Source organism: Crocuta crocuta, unplaced genomic scaffold, assembly GCF_008692635.1.
Source record: "Crocuta crocuta isolate KB4526 unplaced genomic scaffold, BGI_CrCroc_1.0 scaffold70, whole genome shotgun sequence".
Lineage (NCBI taxonomy): Eukaryota > Metazoa > Chordata > Mammalia > Carnivora > Hyaenidae > Crocuta > Crocuta crocuta.
This window is the reverse complement of record NW_027528417.1, coordinates 777,242-799,814: the sequence shown is the minus strand read 5'-3', so window position 1 is coordinate 799,814 and position 22,573 is coordinate 777,242. Positions and strand designations below refer to the sequence as shown.

The 22,573-nt window shown below is 44.5% G+C and overlaps 1 protein-coding gene across 1 annotated transcript in view; it reads right to left on the bottom strand.

Annotated features, from left to right (window-relative positions):
- Positions 1-19,679, bottom strand: part of LRRFIP2 (LRR binding FLII interacting protein 2) — a 76,741-nt gene extending 57,062 nt beyond the window's left edge. The window contains exons 1-3 of the mRNA XM_077754498.1: positions 19,538-19,679; positions 4,735-4,821; positions 3,314-3,364 (exon numbers count right to left, since the gene is read on the bottom strand). Coding sequence (XP_077610624.1) covers positions 3,314-3,364; positions 4,735-4,821; positions 19,538-19,627 — 228 coding nt within the window. The 5' untranslated portion in view covers positions 19,628-19,679. The remainder of the gene's footprint in view (positions 1-3,313; positions 3,365-4,734; positions 4,822-19,537) is intronic.
- Between the last annotated feature and the right edge of the window lie 2,894 nt (positions 19,680-22,573).

Here is a 22,573-nt window from a genome sequence, read left to right as displayed (position 1 = left end):
TAACAGGAGCACACGCGAAGTGGCCAGGTAGTCTGCCTTCTCCTGAGGGGCTCTCCTCGGGAAGAACAACCAACTTCACTTCCAGGTATTTCTAGAATAGCCTTGTAAACTGTCAACTGGCTTTTCCTGAGCTAACAGCACCAGGGGCCAACGGAAAACTTCTGCACCCTGTTTCTGTGAACCAACCCCAGGGCGGACTACCCTTCTCCACAGTCTGGGCGACAATCCGTTTTCCTTGTCCTGGGGCCCCTGGTAGTACAAAGGGTCCGAGGTGGCAAAAATGGGGCCAGGCCATGGGGCGCCTGGGTGGCTTAGTCAGTTAAGCGTCCAACTTTCGCTTAGGTCATGATCTCGCGGTTCATGGGTTCGAGCCCCGCGTCTGGCTCTGTGCTGACTGCCAGCTCGGAGCCTGGAGCCTGTTTCGGTCTGTGACTCCCTCTCTCTCTGACCCTCCCCTACTCACACTGTCTCTCTCTCTCCTAGAAATAAATAAAAAACATTAAAAAAAAAATGGGGCCAGGCCTGGGAAGACAGATATGTATTTGTCCAAGGCTTTCTGGAAAAGTGGTTTGATACATTTAAATTCAATTAGTAGAAATGAAAAGTAGCCTGTTTTTCAAGTTCACCTGATGTGGGGGTGAAGGACTTCACTGTAAGAAAGAAGACCACAGCCCCATGAAGGGACCGGCCGTGCTCTCTGTCAACACGCAGTACGGAAGTCAAGGCTAGAGCCACCGCCTTGGTTTCACGCTAGGAAACCTCAGAAGTGGCCTGTTCTCTTCCGGGTCACCACCAGGCCCCTGATGGAGACACCCAGCTCACACTCGGAGGAAACCTGGCCTCGCTGGGACTGCCCGGAGGCCCACACAGACTGAGGCCCCTTCGGCGCGGTCCTTCGCCTCCCAACCCACTGGCAGACAGGGCGCTCTCCCCGACCCTGGGACCCTGGCGCCGCCAATCCTTCGTCACCTTCCCGGGGAAGTGGAGACGGGGCGCGCCTGCTGTCCTGGGGGGGGGGGGGNGGGGGGGGGGGGGGGGGACACACGTGAAAGGCACTCGCAGGGCGCTGGCACCCGGAGGCACCCTCAGAGCTCGCTTCCTTCCTGAGCCCCGTGCCCTCGCTTTCCCTGGTCACAGCCCAGCATCCCACCCCCACGCACAAAGTGTTGAAATTTGGCGAAATTTTTAACACGGGAGGATTTTTCCTTCTGATAACAGACAATCCTACTTTTCTGTATCTGTTTTGCTTATTACACATTTATTATTCTTTATATTTTACGTTGTGACTATCCCATGCCAACTTCTACTATAGGCTCGCAAGCAGAAAGCAGCCAGAGCTAAGATGAGAAGTGAAAGGAAAAGTGAGTTTGAGAAGAGTAAAAGCAGTGTCCGAAGGGGTGAAGGGGGGAAACTGAAGTGCGTGTTCTCTGCGCGTCGCAGCCGTCATTCGGGACGGGAGTCAGTCAGCCCCAGTTGCGCTCCGCCTCCAGGCCCGGGGCTCCCCGTCCTGCGGCGCTCTAGTGCGCTCACTGCCTGAACTGCACACCTTTCAGAGATAAAGACGTATGTTTCTCTTCACGGCCTTCGAATATAAGAATCGAACATTAGACTTTTAATATAGGCTTTTCCTCTTTCATGTGTTGGTCTGCCCTAAGGTAATAAAATCTCAGGCAATTTAATTTTAGAACTATAATATATAATTTTAAAAAGTTAAACTAATATTTCCTTGGAAAATCTGTAGGCAAAAGTGATGTCCTTAATTCACACAAAATGTTCCTAATGTATTATCAGGAAGAGAGCCCAGTTTCACGCAGAAGACACTTCAAATAAAACCAGTTAGGCTAGCTTTAGTAACAAGGGTAGATTCCATTCCAAAGTAACAAACACATACGTGAGGAGTCACTTAATTTTAAGTAACCAAACATCATCTTTCTCTCCTTTCTAAAATATCATGAGAAACGTGAGTTTCAAATCTGTAGATCAACACAGTCATAAATGTTTTAATTGTGGTTGAACTTCAAAATACTGCTACAGAAGGATTTGTTTATAAAAATGTCTTGTTTAACAACAATTAGTGGTTCCTAACCCTTTGGGGATCAAAGACTCCCTTGAGCATCTGTTGATCTTAACACCTGTGGACATTTCACTTAAAAATACCCATATAGAGGGGCGCCTGGGTGGCTTAGTCGGTTAAGCGTCCGACTTTCGCTTAGGTCATGATCTCGCGGTTTGTGGGTTCGAGCCCCGTGTCGGGCTCTGTGCTGACTGCCAGCTCAGAGCCTGGAGCCTGTTTCAGAGTCTGTGTCTCCCTCTCTCTCTGACCCTCCCCTGCTCACGCTGTCTCTCTCTCTCTCTCTCCTAGAAATAAATAAAAATATTAAAAAAAAAAAAATACCCATATAGGGGCACCTGGGTGGCTCAGTTGGTTATCCAACTTCAGCTTAGGTCATGATCTCACGGTTCATGGGTTCGAGCCCCATGTCGGGCTCTGTGCTGACAGCTCGGAGCCTGGAGCCTGTTTCAGATTCTGTGTCTCCCTCTCTCTCTGACCCTCCCCTGCTCACACTGTGTCTCTCTCTCTCTCAGAAATGGATAAAACATTGTAAAAAAATTTAAATGTTAAAAAAATACCTATATATTCAAAACTGCAGATTCTAAGGCCCCTGCTCCGTCTCCCAAGCCTGTTCACATCCCGGGTAAGAATCCGCAGCAGGAGACAGGTGGGGGGGTTGCCAGCACTGTAAACAGCTCAAATTTAGGGATGACTCCCAAGTACTAATAGTCTACTGGCTCTCAATTTGCTCCTGTAACTAAAAATGTGGGAATGGTGGTAGAAGACTCAAAGGAACTGGGAGAACTGAAAACATAAGAGTAATTTTCACAGAAAATTAAAGAATGACTGGGACCATCACCTCTCATGAGGAATTCTTGCCTAGTGTTTTTTAAAAAAGAGAGAAAGAAAGAGGGGAGAGGAAGGAGATGGGGAGGAGAGGAGGAGGAGGGAGAGAGGTAAAGAAGGAAGGACAAATCTGAGGGAGCCAAGAGCAAACACACAGAAAGGAACCATATCCATTTGCGCAGTCCTTCTTGGTCAAGTGCACGCACAACACAGGCGTGAGGCGGAGACCCCGAGAGAAAGCGGGCGGACCCCCGGTACCCATTCGGTGCCCCACACACAGAAGAGACACTCTCTGACCTTTCGGTTCAAACATGCAAACACTCCTACTTGGCAAACTATTAGTCAATGTTTTCCTTCAAGACTGTGTTATCTCAGCAACCGATCACGACATGCAGGCAGGCGATCCTGGCCTACCAGCCACTGGTGAATCTGTCCCCACTTCCGGTCAAAGGAATAATGACAGGGCTACAAATACAAAAGTTTAGTAAACTGAAGTTTCCAACACACTGCATGCTCTGAAAATTCTTAAATCCATCCCATACATCTGCCCTGAGGGGCAGTGATCGTGACCTCAGCAGAAGCTACACATGCAACGTACAGAAAATCACTGAGCTAACTATGTTCAATAATGAAGAGATACATGGCTCTCTATAGTTTAGAGAAAATGGAACTTACACTTAGTAACAATCTCCCTATAATTTGCTATAATTTTAGGAGCATAAAAGACAATGCACTGCAACATTTTCATTTTAAGCCAAGAGCTGCATTCAATATTTGAGACTATACATGAAGTTAAAAGCAACATATGCATCAACTGGTTTCGGTTGTGTTTTTGAGTCTGTGAATAAAGTCTATACACTTCTCTTTAACCCGTTAGCAGAAGATCCACCAACATCAAAATAGAGTGTTGAATATGACCCTGCAAGTTTTTTCCTCTTTATATCGATATGGCACCCAAAGTATTTTTTATGTGAATTTTCAGAGCCAGGTCAATCTCCAGTAGGGAAGGATTTTAAAAAAAAGAATATTTGTTTCATTTTAAAGCAGCCCAATTTCTATGGGTTTTTTTTTTTTTTTTTTGCTTTTCTTTCTGATAAAGGTATACTGAAATTTACGAACTATAGGAAAACTTTAAGAAGAAAACAAAACCAATCAATCCCACCACTGACAAACCAAAGTATTAATAGTAATCACTTCTTTCTAGTAGTTTTTGACCCTATATATGGGTACTAGGTTTTGTGACACATGATGGAAGTCCTCCAGCCAGTATTACAGTGGGGTTTGTTTGTTGTTGTTTTAATTTTCTTACATGAGTACTTTCCTCTGTTATTAAATATGCTTAACAACTGTAAGGTTGAATGACTTCACAGTGTTTTACTAAGTAGATATCATAGTGTAATTAAACAAAACCCTAGGCCAATTGGGACTATAGTAAATAACTGTCTTCTCCAGGCTCGCTTTAGCTAATACAAGCAAAGCACTTTTCATACCATGACAACTTACTACAACGTACACAGCAAGAGCGGTATAAGTGCTTGCAGTTATTATTTAAAGGAAATATTGCATTTAATTTGCTGACATAGAATGGCTTGTTAAAATACACACATCAGGTCATACTATTCCCAGTGTTTCAACGGGAATCAGATTTACTTCATCAGAAGATAACTAGCCAATAAATAAATACATGGAAGGAAGGAAGGAGGGACAGAGGGAAGGAGGGAAGGAGAGGGGGGGAGGGAGGGAGGGAAGGAAGGAGGGAGGGAAGGAAGGAGGGAAACCAGCAAGCACTGACTTTGTGACTCTCGCAGGAAACGAGCATGATCCCCGCAAATTACCTCTCTCTGCTGCCGTTCCAGCTCCCTCATGCGTATGTCTCTGGCTTCCGCCCGGGCGGCCCGCTTCGCTGCCAGCCTTGCCTCTGCCTGAAAAGTAATATAAAGATTCAGCTTTATTTACAAACAAGAACGACCTCCACCAGCTTTGAGGTTAGGAGCCAGATGGGACAAGACGCCGTCCCCATCAGCTCCTCACTCACCTTCTGGGCACTCATGTCTTTGTTCTATTCCATAGTCTCTCCCGCAGTCTGGCCTTTCTTTTAACTGCTCGCCTTGATGCAAACATTTCACACAACTTATTATATGACTTTATATGTCTCTGCAACTTGCTTTTTCCAGAATCTCTTTCCCTATCAACTCAATCATACAAATTAGAAGCCTCAGCACCAGCCTCGATCTCATCGTGGGCACTGCCAGTTCTCTGCCGCGGAGTGTCTCTCCCCCCAGCCCCGCCTCCTCATGCTGTTTCCACCTGTTTGGGGAGCTCTTCAGGTCCCCCTCCTTTAAACTGGCATGTAATTCGCACTCCATCCAATTCACTCTTACGACTCTAAGGTTTGCTGGGTTTCCGTGGTACGGTCACAAGGTGGCACGATCATCACTACTATCTAATTCCAGGAGGCTCTCCTCACCCCAGAAACAAGGCCCATGCCCACTACAGGCACCCCTCCCTCCTCCTCGCCCCAGCTCCTAGAAACCACCAAGCCTACTTTCTGTCTCTGTGCATCAGCCTATTCTGGAAACTTCCTATCCGGGAAATCACACACAGGAGCTCATCTCTTGCTTCAACACTGTAACCGCAAATGCCTTCAAATCCATCTACCTGCCTCCAGAATCTGTCCCATAATTCACCTTCTACGTGGTTATAGGGCTGTCAACCTGCCTTTCAAGACACAGCTCTGATCATGTCATTAGGCTGTTTAAAATCTCCACTGGCTCCTCCTACTTATGGCTAAAACAAAATTCCACAGATTAGCACAAAGATGGGGAGGGGAGGGGTGGGGAGGGGAGGGAGAAGAAAGCACAAGCAGATACAAGGTTCCCTCAGTCAGATCTCCCCCGTATTTCCCAGGACTTGCTCCACCCCAGACTCTCTTCACACACTGTCCACCCGGCGACAGGGACCTTCCCTCCTTTTAGGAAGCCTCTCCCCACACCCTCTCCACACACGCACCTCTGCTGTGCCTCTACTGCACTGTATGAAATGTGCCTCCACTGCACTGTATTAAATAAGTCGCACGCGTCTGTCAGCCCCACAGCCCCATGTCCCCATCGAGGGCTGCTGAATGAACAGGAGAATCTGAGGCCAGGGACCAGGGCTGAGGAAACGAGGCCGGGAAGCAGCCTGGCACAGCACATGAAGCGTCAAGATCTTCTCGGTGACCTCTATCTGGCAGCGGTTCCCTCTGTTGCCGGCCACATCCAAACTCTGACTCACATCACCCCCAATAACCACAGGACTTTCCCCTACCGAGGGGGGGGGGGGGCCCAAGCTACACACTAAGACTCAACCCTTTGGGAGGGTCTCCGTGAGGAAGCAATTAGGCTCGGCGTGAGAATACAGGGTGAGATGTGACACTGGTGCCCCAAAGAAGTCCTCAATCCAGCTGGGGGATGCAGACACACAGCGCTCAGGGAAGGCACCTTCGTTTGGCGCAGCGAGGTCCCAGCAGGCTTCTAGGAGGAGGAGACAGCTGAATGGTTCACACTTGGTCAAGTCCCCCATTCTGGCACTTGCCCGGTCTCGTTAACTGGCCTCTTGGTGACAAAACCCCAAACTGCAATCTGCCAACCTCAAGCTTTAAACAGGGGCACGGCCAGAGCAATTCATCTTCTCACATGGGTTTCTCACTGGCCTCTTCCTTTAGAAAAGCTACTCCTCCCTTTACTCCTCAGACAGACTGACAACACTTCCTTACTAACAGTCAGATTTACAGAAAAACATTTCAAGGCTAAGGTGCGCTGCAGCAGATAGCAAATACGTTTTTAAATTACAAAGTATCACTTTTCTAGGGATTTTCAAACCTCTCTCTCTACTTAAGAAAAGCCACAGCAATGTGTGTGGAGTGTCACTTCCAGGTCGCCAGCCTTGTATCTGGCCTTCCTCGGAAATTTCTCAGTCGGGCCGGGCCCATTCCATCTTTCCAAGGTCGACGGCCTGTTCTGTACCATCTGCACTTCAATGGCCCACCTTCCCTTCGCCAAATCTCAAGTACAGATAACTGAAACCCACACTCCAGTAAGGATTTCGTGTACAACAACAGGGAAGGGGCTGCGGCTGCCGTGTAACATGAGATCCTGGGTTTCACAGCCACAGAACTGCCCTTCCCTTTGGTCCTCATCCTTTATCCAAACTCGGATATGCCTCCCTGGAGACGCTGCTGGAGGCCACTAACCAACAAGGGAAGCGGGACTTAAACCTACTTTCCCCGCACACCCACCAGCAGACGCCTGCGGCAGTACTGACGGCGGGGGCAGGGAGAGGCTAAGGCGCCTGGGACCCAGCAGACAGCGCGTGCGCCTGCACTGGTGCTGGTACAGTTTTAAATAGACACATTACAGGTACACAAAGTCTACTTCGAAGTGCTGCCACCAGCATTTTCTCCTCAGAATACCGCATGAGCGTTACTACAGATGCCTCTTAACACAAACTCACAGGCGCCAAATAAATGGGACATGGCAATTTTAAAGGATCACAAAAGACTAAGTTTAAAACAAAGTTGATAAAAAAAAAAGTTAAACACAGAATCACCACGTGATCAGATCGTTCCATACCCGGGTACACACGCAAAAGAACCGGAAGCAAAAACTCAAACGGATATCCATATGCCAACGTTCAAATCAGCCTCATCCACAACAGCCACAAAGTAGAAACAACCAACAACCCAATGTCCATCAACAGATGAGTAAACAAAATGTGTTATATCCACACAGTGGAATATGATTCAGCTTTTAAAAGGAAGGAAATTTAGACATATGCTACAACATAGATGAATCTTGAAAACGTTATGTTAAGTGAAATAAACCAGACACGGAAGTACAAATGTTGTGTGATTCTAATTTATCTCAAGTATCTAGACTAAAACTGAACAGTGGGGATAAAAAGTTGAAGAGTCATTCCAAGGGGCTGGAGGGAAAGGAGAAATGGGGAGTTTTACTTAATGGGTAAATGGTTTCAGTTTAGGATGATGAAAAAGTTCTCAAGATGTAAACAAATGTAAATGTACTCCATGACACTGAACTGTGTACTTAAAGATTATTAAAATAGTGAATAAGGGGCGCCTGGGTGGCTCAGTCAGTTAAGTGTCCAACCGAGGCTCAGGTCATGATCTCATGGTCCGCAAGTTCGAGCCCTGCGTCAGGCTTTATGCTGACAGCTCGGAGCCTGGAGCGTGCTCCAGATTCCGTGGCTCCCTTGCTCTCTGCCCCTCCTCCATTCATACTCTGTTTCTCGCTCTCTCAAAAATAACCATTAAAAAAAAGTCTTTAATGGTAAATTATGTCATATATATTTTACCACAAAAAAAAAGAAGTTAAATTGGCATAAGACACAAAATCAGAATTATTCAGGAGCCTAAATCATTTAAGTATTATTGCAGGGTCTTTAAGCTCATATGACTCAAACTTTTTTTTTTTTTTTTTAAGAGAGAGAAAGAGAGCACATGCAGGGGAGGGACAGAGGGAGAGGGAGGGAGGGAGAGAGGAAGGGAGAGAGAGACAGAGACAGACAGATAGAGAGAGAGAGAATGAATCCTAAGCAGGCATATGGCCCAAATCAGGGCTTGATCCCACAACCCTGGGATAATGACAGCTTAAATCAAGAGTCAGACACTCAACCAATGAGCCACCCCAGAGTGCCATGATTCAAACTTTTTAAATAAATAAGAAAATTTAGGAACTGGAAATTTGGGTTCACAAGTTACCTGTGAGATCAAGTACATCAACGGACTAGGTTTCTAAAAATTTTTCTACCATTATGCTTTCAAATATTAGACACAGTAAGGCTGATTAAAGGAAATGTGCAATCACATTAGCATAGAAATTTATTCTTCTTAGAAACAATGAAAATTATAGCACAAAAAATAAAGATATATTTGGATAGATTTAAATCCTTTTCCCACTAAATGCTTGGGGCAAATGGAAAAAGAAAATGACAGCAAAAATCATGGGCCTTGATCACCCCTGGAACAAAACTGCTTTAGGGTGTGTTAATTTAGAAATCTTCTAAATGTGTAAGACATTCACTGTATCATTCAACTAATCATTAGACTCATATAGTGACCACTACGAAAGAACTTCTAAGAAAAGCTGAGAACTAGCCGCGTACTATGGTTTGAGTACTTCTGCATTAAGGACTTTTCCTCTACCGTCAGGATTTTGCACTATCCTCTGCTGGAACTTAAGAAAATAAAAACATCGTGTGGGTTTGCAGGCCAGGATGGAGGCACTGTGGGAGGGCCCTACGCTCGACTCCCCCAGAGCACAGCTAGATACTGTCACACCCTCCCGACACCACAAAGTCGACCTGAAGACTAGCACAACTAGCGGGACAGAAGAGACCACATCAAGGAAGGTGGAAATTTAAATTAAAACTTGGCAAAAAAGAAAACGGAGGAGGAGGAGAAAGAAAACAAAGTGGATGAGATACAACAAAAAGATAATTTAACTCCATTTGAAACTGGGCAAACAAAGGAGGGGCGCCTGGGGTGGCTCAGTCAATTGAGCGTCTGACTTCAGCTCAGGTCATGATCTCACAGTTCGTGAGTTCAAGCCCCACGTTGGGCTCTGGGTGGACAGCTCAGGGGCTGGAGCCTGCTTCGGATTGTGTGTCTCCCTCTCTCTCTGCCGGCGCTCTTTCTTGCTCTCTCTCTCCCCCACCCTCTAAAATAAATAAACATTAAAATGCCTAATAGGCACATAAAGAGATACTCAACATTATTAGCCATTAGAGAAATGCAAATCAAAACTACACGGAGATACTTCACACCCACTAGGACAGCTAAAATTAAAAACATACATAAATGAACGATTAGCGTTGGCAAAGACGTGGAGAAATCAGCACCCTTACACACCGGAAAGGTAAATGATGCCGTCCCTGTTTAAAACAATTTAGCAATTCCTCAAACCTCAAACACAGGCCACAGAGACCCCATCTTCCCCCCATGAACAGGCCCCGCTTCCCTCTCTTCTGTCTCCAGACACGGAACCTTTCTCACACTTGTCAGGACCGCAGGTCTCAGGGCCCCTACTTCTTAACCAAATCTTCCTTTATAATATCCCTGGAGCCCCACCTTGGATTTCCATTTCAAAAGGCTCCCCCTCTTCCAAGCAGGCTCTAACCACTCTCAGCTGGAACAACACCTCATTTCCTGGTTTGAACTTCACTTTCTCCACCCCCACCCGCCTCCCATCCTTGCCGTTCCATCCTACACACTATTCAAACAATCTGCCTGGGCCACCAAGGGACACGTGAGATAACACATCCCAAAATAAAGTATGAGTAGCCAGAGTATATTTTGTGACATCCAATGCCCAAAAGCACCCTTACACAAATTTGGATTCTGCTACCCCTTTCGTGAAATGAACCCAAACAGGCTAAAATGCCAGCAGCATTCCAAATAGGAAACTCAACTGAAGCCAATCCAACTATAAATCTTCCGTCTGTCCAGTGGGTCCACAAGTAAGGCAGGATTCACCTGAACCAATGCACAGCACTCACTGCTTCCTTGGAATATATTCACAAGTCAAATTTCATTTAGGATTGTTTGAGGGGTAAAAAAGGTTATGTTTCTTTAAAAAAAAAAAAAAAAAAAAAAGCCTGAATCCATCACCCTAAGATTCAAAGACAAGAGAGTTAAGTGTAACTATATAACCTAATATAAATATAAAATACATATAAATATATCCCTCCTGAGTCACACACACACACGCATGCTCCCCGTGCTGTGAAGCGAACCCCATCTTCCCCAGGATCTTGCCTGAACTGTACGATCTCTCTTCTCTATCTTCACCCTTACTGGCTTGTTCTTCTCAGTAGGTAGGTTCAAACTCCCTCCCATCTTTCAAAAACAAATAAAAACAAGCACCCCCAACCTGGTTTGATTCTGCAGGCTCCGGCTTTTCTCGCACCGCCCCCTTGCGTCTGACTCTCCCCTGCATCCTGCGTTCTGCGTTCTGGCTTCTGCCCCAACCATCGTACTGAAGGCGCTCCCGCAAGTCACGAACGACCTCTGACCACCAGACCCAATAGGATTTTCTATTCTTCCCTCACTGTCCGTTCGCACTTCCAACATCCCTGATTGCTTCTTAAACCTCCCACCTCTTGGCTTTCTGCAATACTGACCTCCCATGCCTCTCTGAACTCTCCTCAAAATTCATCATCTCATTTTTCTCTACCAGCTCCTGATATTTTAATGCAACCAAAGCTTCCGGGCTTAACTCCCTTTTCACTCAGCGCTCCACACCCCCTGCCCCAGCCCCAGGTGACACTGATCATCTGCCAATCTTCACGTCCGACTTTTCTCGCACAGTCCCCATCCAGCTGGCTCTTAACCACTGGGCTATCCCACTGGAGCCTCAGACTCAATGCATCACAGACTGGATTTATAGCCTTGCCTCTCAGCTTGCTCCCCCTCTTTCTACTCCCTGGTAGCTGTCCAGTCACCCAAAACCTGAGATGAAGCATCTAAGCCTCCTCCTCTTTTACCCTCCCCCCACACATTAGGCCAACTAGGTGGCTCCCATCAAGATTCCATCTCTTTACTCTTCCTTCTATCCAAGCTTCCCTCTCCATTCCCGCTAGCGCTGCCTGAAGTCCCCAAGGGGACCACAGCCGCCTCCCAGCTAGTCTTCTCCCTCCTAACGGTCATTCGGTCATTCTTCACACGGGAGCTAAACCAATTATGCTACAAATCAAATCTGAAAAAGGTTTTACCCTCCAATGGCTCCTCCAGGCTTCCGAAATCAGACTTAAACTCCTCAGCGCACAAACGCCCTCAAGGCCGCCGCTGCATCTCTAGCACTGCCCTGCCACTCCCCAGCCTCCCAGCCACACTGAGCTATGATCCCGCGGCCTCTTGTTCCACACCCGCATGCCTGGCAGCACAGTAGGTAACAACACACAAAGCCCGTAAAGCAGTGCTGTTCATGGAGATGCTATTAGAACTTGCAGAACAGACAGGAAGGGTATCTATGATTTTATGACAGTGGTCCCCTGTTGGGTGACAGGGGAGGGGAAGATAGGCCTAGGGAGTGAAACAAAGGGCCCTAGTGTGGCTTATAATGTCTTCTTTCTCCCTTCCTTCTTATCTTCTTTCAACCTGCAACAATTATCACAAAACATTATACTATTATCAAAACCTTCCTGCATTTCATATTTTCAAAGGGCACACACCCCAATGTTTAAAAAAAGAGAGAGAAACCTCTAGCTTTAAATCTTCTGCCCTACTGTGCTCATGGAACACTTCTCAAAGGAGGCAAACTGAAACTTGGTGATTTGACAGACGTGCACATAACCAAGCCAAGTGTGCGGTGGCCAGGAGCCTGCATATATCTTCATTGGGCAAAAGCCAGGTAACTGGTGAAAGTCAAAACGAAATATAATCTGGATCTTTACAGACTATGCTTTAACTTCAAGAAACTTGAAATACAAAATTCTAGAAAGTGAAACACTCAAGGAAAATGACTAATTCAGGTAGCTAAGATTCAGAGTTTACTATGTTTGTTTATTTTTCCATGACAATCATGCCAAAAGAACTGTGAAAGACAAATTGAGACATAATATTTATTGTGTTGCTATGGTTTCCAGACTAACAAATAAAAATCATTTCTCAATTTCTTAGCAACTTCCCTTTAGTAGAAAATCTCAGGTACCATTTCTCTTAATTAAATCTTCTGATGTAATTATGGTTAACTACTTTTTAAAAAGCTTTTGGTAGTTAAAGACCAACTATATAATTTCTCGTTGTGTGTGTGTGAAGACGTGTAGGAGCACCCCTGGCCTCTAGCCACAAACTCTAGTAGCATGCCCCTCCTCCTGTTACCTCTAAAGTACCTCCACACATTGCCAAATGTCCCCTGGGAGACAAAGCCACCCTTGGCTGAGAACCACCCGCTTAGATGATCTGGCCCCTGCCTGCCTCTCTGACTCCAGCCCTCCTTGCTGTGCATGTTAGCGTTAGTGACCTCACGGAAGGCCCGGTACTTTCAGAGTGCAGGAGGAGCCCCATGCGAATTTCAGCACTACGCTTTCTAGCTGTGAGACCTGGGGCAAGTTACTTCGCTTCTCCCGCACCATGCACTTATCTTGGATAAAACAGAAAGAGTAGACTTGTCATGAGGACTAAATCCATTTAAAGAACTTGGGACAGTGACTGGTACACAATACGAGCTCGGGAATCAGTAAATATTAGCTGTTGTTATTATTCCTTGAATCCTCCATACTCTTTTAGGTTCAAAAGCTTGTCACACGTGCTTCCCTGCCTGGAAAGCTCTTATCTACATCTGAGAGCTCTCTTTCCCCTCAATAATTCCACTCATCCTTCAGAGCTCGGGTGAAAGGGCCCTCCCAAAGCCCCCAAACATGTCAAGCCCCACTGCCACACACTCATTTTCTTTTTACTCAAAGCACTTAACCCAGCTGTAAACAGATGACCGCATTTCCTCGAGTCTAAGCACGCCGCTGTGACCAACACTGACAATCACGGCTGGCGAGACAAAATAGACATTACCATGGAAAATGCAGATGTTAATTCTGGAGGAAAAAACGGGAACTGAAAGGTGAACCAGTCCTTTACGTAGATTCCCCTGGAGACTCTAAGCGCCATGCGGGCAAGGGCCGTGTCAGGCCTGCCCCCTCCACATCCCTCACTCGGCATGCACAGAGGGCGCAGAGGACGGATGCTCAATAAACACGCACTGAAGGAGGGACACCCAAATCTGTGCAGTCTTCTTTAACTCTATCCTTAAATGAAAGACGGTATCGACACCCATAAATACTGTGACTGTGGTAATCCTTTGCATTTCCAAAGCTGCTATCCTTGTCAAAAGTTTTTTATCCTCAATTTGCCCTAAACATGAATAAATTACTCGAGTAAGACAGCGCAAGGACTACAGGACGGTTAGCTCGGCCACGCCATCGCGGTGAGCGCTCCCCACCCAGTAGCGCTGCGCACAGGCGCCGGGGCTCAATCAGTTAAGCCTCCGACTTCCGCTCAGGTCAGGATCTCACCATTTGTGAGTTTGAGCCCCGAATCAGGCTCTGCGCTGACAGCATGAAGCCTACCTGGGATTCTCTCTCTCCCTTTCCCCACCCCGCCAAAATAAATAAATAAACTTAAAATTAAAAAAATACAAAACAGGGCGCTTGCGTGGCTCAGTCGGTTAAGCATCCAACTTCCACTCAAGTCGTGACCTCATAGTTCGTGGGTTCAAGCCCCGCGTCGGGCTCTGTGCCGACAGCTNAAAAAAAAAAAAAAAAAAAAAAAAAAGTAAAAAATGTTAAAAAAAATTTTTAATACAAAATAATAACACGGGACAGTATCTTTTAAACTGTAAGTACATTTCTTCCCTTTGTATCCTTTATTGAGATATAATTCAAGCTGCTAGTCCATAATCAAAACCCACAAACTTCTGAGTCTCACTACTAGATGCCCGAGATGACTATTACTTCCACAGGCAGCAAAATGCAATCCAACCACTGCCCATCGACAGCTAAGTGGATAAACAAAGCGTGATATAGACATACAGTGGAAAATTATTCAGCCATAACAAAGGAGTGATGTCATTTCAAGGCGGGTGGAAAAGGAATGAAGTTCTGAGACATGCCACAACATGGTGAGTCTTGAAATCCTTATGCCAAGCAAAAAAAAGGCAGGTACAAAGGATAAATACTATGTAACTCTACTTGTATGAAATAGCCAGAATTGGGCAAACTCACAGAGACATAAAATAGATTAAAGGTTCCCAGGGCCTGGAAGAAGGGGAATGGGGACTTCTTACTTAATGGCTACAGAATTACTATCTGGGGTGATGAAAATGTTTTAGAAATAGACAGTGGTGAGGGTTACACAACACTGTGAATGCAATGAGTGCCGCTGAACGGCAGTCTTAAAATGGTTAAAATGGCAAATTTTGTGATATATTATAATCACAACTTTTAAAAACTTAATATTGTAAAATACTGAAAACCATTTCCAAACCATACCAAAACCATTTCAAGTGGGCGAATTATATCTCAATAAAGCTACTTTTAAAAAATGGAATCTGAAAGCACTAGCAGCCACAGATGTTGAGAAGCCATCAAAGCTTCCTTTCTTCTTATCACAGCAGGTGTGTGCTCCACACACGCCTACACGTACAGTGTGAGCAGTCCCGTGGCTAGCCTCCAGCCAACTCCGATAAAATCAATTCCTACGCTGGTCACTGATCCTTCAGATTCAAGAGAACCGTGCATTAAGAGCATGAATCTCTTTGGGCCCTGGATCTCCAGAGAAATCACAGAATCTTTGAGCTGGAAGGACTCTCAGATCACAGGGTCCAAAAATAAGCAACATTCTGAAAACTTCCATTTGGACAGATGTGCACTAAACATGTTTTCATCATATTTTCAGCCCTAAACCAACTAATGCTATTAACTAATAGCATTAGTAACACCCCAGCCTTCTGTGATGCCTTAAAAAGGCTGTTTGCTGTCCCTTCAAAAGGCTTCATTTCGTCTCCTGGGAACACTCACCATGACACCCACAGAACTGGCTGCAGGTAAGACGGCGCAGGCAGCTTCCGCCCGACCCTCACCCTTCCCCGTGGGAGCCAGGGCCTCACGGTTCCCACTCTGATACACTCGGTGCTGTCAGCTAATTTTCACTTAAAGTCGGCTCTCCAGCTGCATTTCCCCCCAAACAAATCAAAGCCCAACGAGCAAGAAAGGAAAGAACCCACACAGGTCTTCTGACGACCTAGAGGACTTGCGGGTGACCCCTTCCCACAGGACTCCTCGAGCTCCTCTGAGAGCTGTGACTGCCGGGCCCCCCACAGAGCGGCCATGCCTCCCACGGAACTGGCGGGCCTCTCACCCCATCCACGCTCCTGCCTTCCCAGAGCACTCTTCAATCTCCTGAGCGTCTTTCTGGAAGGCACCTGGGTCTTACCAAACGAAGACTTCTGTAGACGGCGGTGGTAGTGGCTGCAAGACAATGGGAATGCGCCTGAAGCCACAGAGGCCTGCACTTCAGACACGGTTAGGACGCTAGGTCTTATGTGTGTTTTACCACTGTGTTCGGTTCCATATTTGAGCAGGCCAACCGTCCAGTCTGCAGAATATACTGATGCCTTTTGTTTTTTTTCCTCATTTCCCCCCAGCTCCCTGACTTGGGACAAACGGAGGTGCAAGAAACCCGAGCAAATAGTGAGCAGGAGGAAAAAGAGGTTATTTTCTTTATCTACGGTACTCTCTGCCTACTTCAGAAAGCAATGTGAAGTGAGGAAAGACAAATCAATCATTTAAGATTTAACTATTAAAAAAAAAAAGGATCAAGCTACGTGTCTTTTTTCATCACGATAAGGGTTCTGTTCATTTCTGCTTATTCCTAACCTGAGTCACGCTGTGTGTGTGAAAAGTTAGGATCAGGGACTGTCTGCGGACGTCAACCAGGGGACATGTGAGCGGACACGTGAGCACTGGCTACGAAAACCATAAAGGAAAGAAAAATCGCCACAAGGAATATATGAAAGAATTGTTAAAACTGCCAAACTTCTAAAGTTTTCAAACCACGACATCACACATTAGACAAAACTGTCGTCAGTCTTACTAAAAACTGCCCCCTTTGTGTTGAAGGCTAAGCTGAGCCTCTGGACCAGGCTAGCAGAGTTGGCATATTCACATTGAGAGTTCTGAAGACAGAAATAAAAACCAGAAATACTGGCCTTTTAAACCCAGTATAATTTATTATTTATATTAATAACTTTTACTATTACACCATAACTTGTAATTTAATAATTGGATTGGATTTATTATTTCATAGCAAAATAATAACAGACAAGGAGGAAAGCCACCTGGAGTATAAAAACCTGACCGTGCTTAGGATCTTCTGTGTATTTTGGTTCATGGTTCCCAAGTCTGACTGGCCATCAGAATCCCCTGGGAGGAAGTGTATGTACCTGCATGTGCATACCTGCGTGTGCAAACACACTTAAACACAGGTTTCTGAGCTCAACGCCCACAGACTCAGATTAGCAAATACAGGTAAGGGCCAGAAATCTGAACGTTGAAAATGCTCCCTGAGTCTGACAATCAACAATGTTTTAGAACATCCACCTTAATACGTTTCTTTTTATAAAAAAGAAATAGACTATTTTACCTGTATTCTCACTGTCAGTTATGACATTATTAAGCAACAAAATAGCCACTGCAAGCCTAACACTATGCTAAAGGTTTACATGCTTTATTTCCTTTAATCGCCACAACAGCCCTATAATACAGGAAGACAATACTATTCCCATTTTACAGATGTGGAAACCAAAGTCCACAGTAGCTACTTAACAAAATTACTCAACCAGCAACTAGTAGAGCCAGAATTTTTTTTTTAATTTTTTTTTTTTTTTTTTTAATTTCTAGGAGAGAGAGAGACAGCGTGAGCAGGGGAGGGTCAGAGAGAGAGGAGTCACAGACTGAAACAGGCTCCAGGCTCTGAGCTGGCAGTCAGCACAGAGCCCGACGCGGGGCTCGAACCCACCAACCGCGAGATCATGACCTAAGCGAAAGTCGGACGCTTAACCGACTAAGCCACCCAGGCGCCCCTAGTAGAGCCAGAATTAAAAGCCACGCTTATAACTCTCCAAAGCCTGCCTCTTCTGGAAGAGTTTGGTACAGGAGAATGAACAATGGCTTAAAGAGCTGAATTTGAGCCCCAGCTCTCATACCTTTCAGACATTTATCTCAGCCTTGTCTGTTTCCTCATCTGTAAATAAGGCTAATAATAACTGCTATCCTACCTAACTCACAAAGTTATTATGAGACTCAAGATGTGCAAGTACTTTCAAAATCATGAAAAGTTGCAGAAAACAAACTACTCACGGGGGAGGTGAAGAATACTGAGAAACAGTATAGCAGAGCAAGGGGTTAAATGTTCAGACCTTGGAGCCAGACTTCGTGGGTTTGAACCCAAGCTCTGCTATTTCCTGCGTATGTGACCTGAGGAAAGATATTTAACTCTTCTGTGAGATGGTTTCTTTATTGGCCAAAATGGAGATAATAACACCAATCTCAGAATTTTGTGAAGATTAAATGAATTAATGCATTTTGAATATCACAATAGTACTTGTCACACAGTAAGTATGCAAGTGTTAGAGGTGTCAAAGTACCCACTTTTGCACCCGCAGTGTCACATTCAAAACGAGTTCAAATATTTAGTGACAGTGCAGAAGAGCCTAGAAGGTGCTGACATTTGCTTTCCTTATAGAAATCTGGATAAATCCCTCCAATGTGGAAAGTAAACATTTTGAGTAGTTTCAGTTTTCAACTAAACCTACATGGCTTTCAAAATGCTTCACTTGTGCAAATACTTAAGATTGTTGCATTTCATTTTCATTCCATTTTAAAAAATCCTATACCCTTTTATCTGAAAATATCTCACTTGACTTCTTTTTGAGAGAGAGGAGAGGGCGCAAGTGAACGAGGGGCAGAGAAAGAGAGAGAGAGAGAAATACAGCTCACCCAACCAATGTGGGGCTCAGGCTCACCCGACGCGGGGCTCTAACTCACAAACTGTGAGACCATGACCTGAACCGAAGTCAGATGCTTAATGACTGAGCCACCCAAGCCCCGTTCACTGGAATTTTTTTAAAGTAATATCACAATTTTGTCATCCGTTTTTAGATCCCTTGTCTTTGCCTCGAACATCCTTCTACAGGGTTTGACTTCTAATTCAGAAGCTAACTAACCAGAGGAAAAATTTAACAATGAGCTGGACCCAAAAGAGACTGTATAATATGTCAAAAGGAAACTACCCCTAAATGGGCTATTTACTAAGAATAGCAAAGAGGAAGTGGTGAGGGACTAATCCTCACAAAAAGAATATAATTTAACAATGCTCTACCCAATTCTTGCGCCAGATTCGTTTACTGTCAGGTCTGCAGCTGCAGACAGAGTCCAAGTCCGAGACAAAGTCGGCACCTCACTAAGAGATCACAGCTGGGAGTTATCTTAAATTTCCAATATGCAACAGGAAATGCTGCCAGTGATTCAATAGGTGACAGCCCTCTCCATTTTTTTCTTTCTTCCAAGTTGTCAACAAACTGAAACAAAAATGCTCCAGAAGCTCTGGTACCAGCTCAAAGTTAAACATAAAAATTCCAGTGCAATATTGTAAAAAACAGCTAGAGCAACTGCATCTGGGCAGACACCCAATAAGGACTGCTTCTGTGCACTTCTACACAGTGCCTCCTGGGGTGTGCCACCTGCACAGCCCACGAGTGTTTCTATAATACAGTTATCATAGTTTCCACATTCTAATTACGTTACGTTTCAATACTGAAGATAACAAATTTCAAAACATTCCAACAAGTACCTCAAAGTAATCCGCAAAAAAATAAAATGAAAAACTGATTTCAAATAAGAGGACCAGAAAGCCAAATAAAGAGACGCTAACTATATTCTCTTCCAACAGAGCACGGAGAGGCCGCGCTTAACACCTTACTCACATTGTGGTTGGTATCAGCTCCGTGAATTCAAGTTCACAGAGACCCCCCCCGGGCACCCCTGGCAGTTTTACACAGACCCCATGCTGCACGGGGAGTTCACACACACCTCTCTGGCAATGTTACTCAGAGCTTCATCTTCCGCAGAAAATCGGTCTTTTACCGGCGTCCTTTTCCTTCCAGAACCAGGAGTCCCCATATTGTCTTCTTAACAGTGTTTAACGTGAAACGTGATGTCACTGTTTTCAGCTCTGAAATAAACAGAAACAGAGTAACTTAGGATGTTTCTCTTTGTATCATTTTAAAACTCCTTTATACATGCACTTTTAGAAAAGTGAAATTATATTTCTGTATTTAATTTACATGTAAATTAGTCACCAAAAACTTTTTCCCACTATCAAATTATTTCAATAAATTTTAGAATACTTAAATTTATACTTTTTACTATACTACTCACTGCAACCTATAAAAATGTGTGGTAATACTAGCCTCAGAAAACTGCGGTCAGTAGGAATTCTACTGCTCAGTGTAACACTACTATAGATAGTTCTCGAACTTATCTCCATTCCAGAGCAAAAAACATTTCAGAAAAGCCATTCAGTCCAAAGCTCTGAAAGAACATATTCAAGAAATTTTAGTGTAGAACTTTAAACTTACAAAGGTAAGTTTACTGTAATTTAAGAAACAATTCCCATTAAACTATAACCATGTAAAAGAACAAATCAAGGTTTATTATTCTGCAATTAACAATAATTAACACTGTCCACATGACAAATATCTGAGTGCCTATTACTGCCAGGTATTGTGGAAAGTGCCAAAGAAACAGTGACAAATTAAACTGACACAGGCCAACGATTAAGAATATATCTACGGACCTATTATTATTGTGGTTATCATGAAATAGACTGTTTTCACAAAAGAGAGAAGAAAAATTCATCTGCCAGGATTAAATATTAAGGATAATAAAGATCATCTAACAGTCCAAACACACGGTATTTGAAATGAAAGGTTCCCGTGAGAAAATGCACCCCAATTTGTGTGGCATCCCTCCCTCTTCTACACATTCCTGAGAAGTACAGCTCATTTAGTAAAATGCTCATTAACTTAAAAAATTTTTTTCCTAGCTTTAGTAAAATAAACTGACGAATTTTCATTACACCGTGAGTCACAAAGGAATTCTCAAGTAAGTCTGTCCCAGTAGAATAAACTATATTAAAACTCCAAGTGACTTTAACATGTTGGAATCTACTTGGTTCAGGCAAAGTAAAACGGAACCACTTCATCAAGTCACTCTTCCAGAAAAAGTCTTCGCCAGTGAAAACTCAGGCCATTCCCCCCTTATCTGACACCATTTCTTATTCCCACATAGTTGGCATGCTGTGTTTGTCAGTCAAAATGAAGACTGATGATAATTCATTACTCTGCCACTGAAAATCTATCTGTATATGATAAGAAATGGACGCGAAGAGAAAGAATGTAGGTCTGAAAGCAGCAGCTGATAAGTCCCAGCCACCGATTCTGAAAAGCTCAGATCTGGCTCTTCAGCAGTCTCCCATCGCCCTCATGCCCAGAGTCATTTTCACGACCACACACTTTAAGAGCAACAATGTACAAATATTAGTCACCACTGAGAAAAAAAAGCAGCGTGTAATACTTTTCCAAGGCCGGAAGGGCCATTTAACTGATGCACAGTGACAGCGCCCAGCATCTGTCCCTCAGTTAGCGCTGCAGGGACACACGCAAAGGCACTTCACAGAAACAGCAGACAGCAGCAGGCATTTTCTCAGTCCAGGAACATAAAGATAATTATAGACGTAGAAATAAAGACTTTATCAAAAGTTTAACAGTGCCTTCGTTAGAAGGAAAGAATTATGGCTGCACCTTTTTTCTTCTGGACTCTCTGGCATGCCAACAACGTTCGGGAGAGATGCATTTAAAAAAATTTAAAAAAAAAAGGAATAAAAACACTCAGATCCAAGGCTCAAAGAAGAAAGTGGCCCCAAAGCAGATCACACCGAAAGTAGGCACCACACACTATCTGAAGCCACCGCTGGTGGCACTCCTCTGAATGTATTTTTTTTTCCCTCTTTTTCCAGAATCCATTCCCTTCTTTCTCAACAAACACTACTGTAGACCTCAGGCCTGTCAGGATACTCCGAGCACAGATTCACATAAAGGATTATCTTTGCTTAACCATGCCCCAAAGGAGAACAACGCCCCCACCAGGCTGCGGGCAGCCAGCCCTGCGAGGAAGACACAGGAAAACAGGCACAGGGTAAGCAGGACATGGACACAGCTACCTGTCTTCTTGTCCTTTCTGTCTTCTATACAGAGTATCTAGGAGTTTCAATGACTCACTGGTCAGGCCCCATCACACTTTCAGGTGTGCAGGAGGCAGATCAACCATTACTTAGGTCAAAAAGCAATCGAACGTTTTTGAAAGAATTACGTGCTTTGTACGCGGCAGGCAGACATCCTCACTAATCAATATCAGGAAGAGTAAAGGTTTTCAGCTCCTACGCGATCTATCTACAAAATGACAAAAATAAGGGTAGAGACTCAAAAGGTGATCTCAAATAGATTATTTCCAGTTTCTGATCCTGAAGGACTTTCAGTAAGTTTCTATGCAAGAAGGTTTCCTCAAGCACACTTTTCTTCACCACTGTTAATCTCTTCCAGCTTTTCCTTAATGGTATCAACCCAACCAAGAGCTAAACCTTTACTGATTTTCTCCAGATGACTTTGTCATTAACGATCTGTCCATCTAAGGGAGGGTATACTTTCAAGGATGTTGTGAAACCTAAACCTTCCAAAACAGATCTGTCAATAAGGCTTTCTTTCCTCCAATGAGCTTCTCACGCAATAGATTTCTGAAAAACAGGCATTTTGCCACATTACATGGCACTTAAATCATGACCGTCCCCTTTTGTGAGAAGAGGACGGGTATGTAATATCAGCATGCCACATTCTAAATATAGCACACTGAGAGTTCTGTCTGGATCCCTGCAGTTGCAGTTCCTTTATATCTGAGGATTTCATCCTGGGGAACTCAAAATATTGGCATAAGTCCTTGTATCAGAGCCATCGTTACAGTTAACACTAGTCTGTGCAATAAAACACTTGGCAGTTACTCATCAGCAAATCC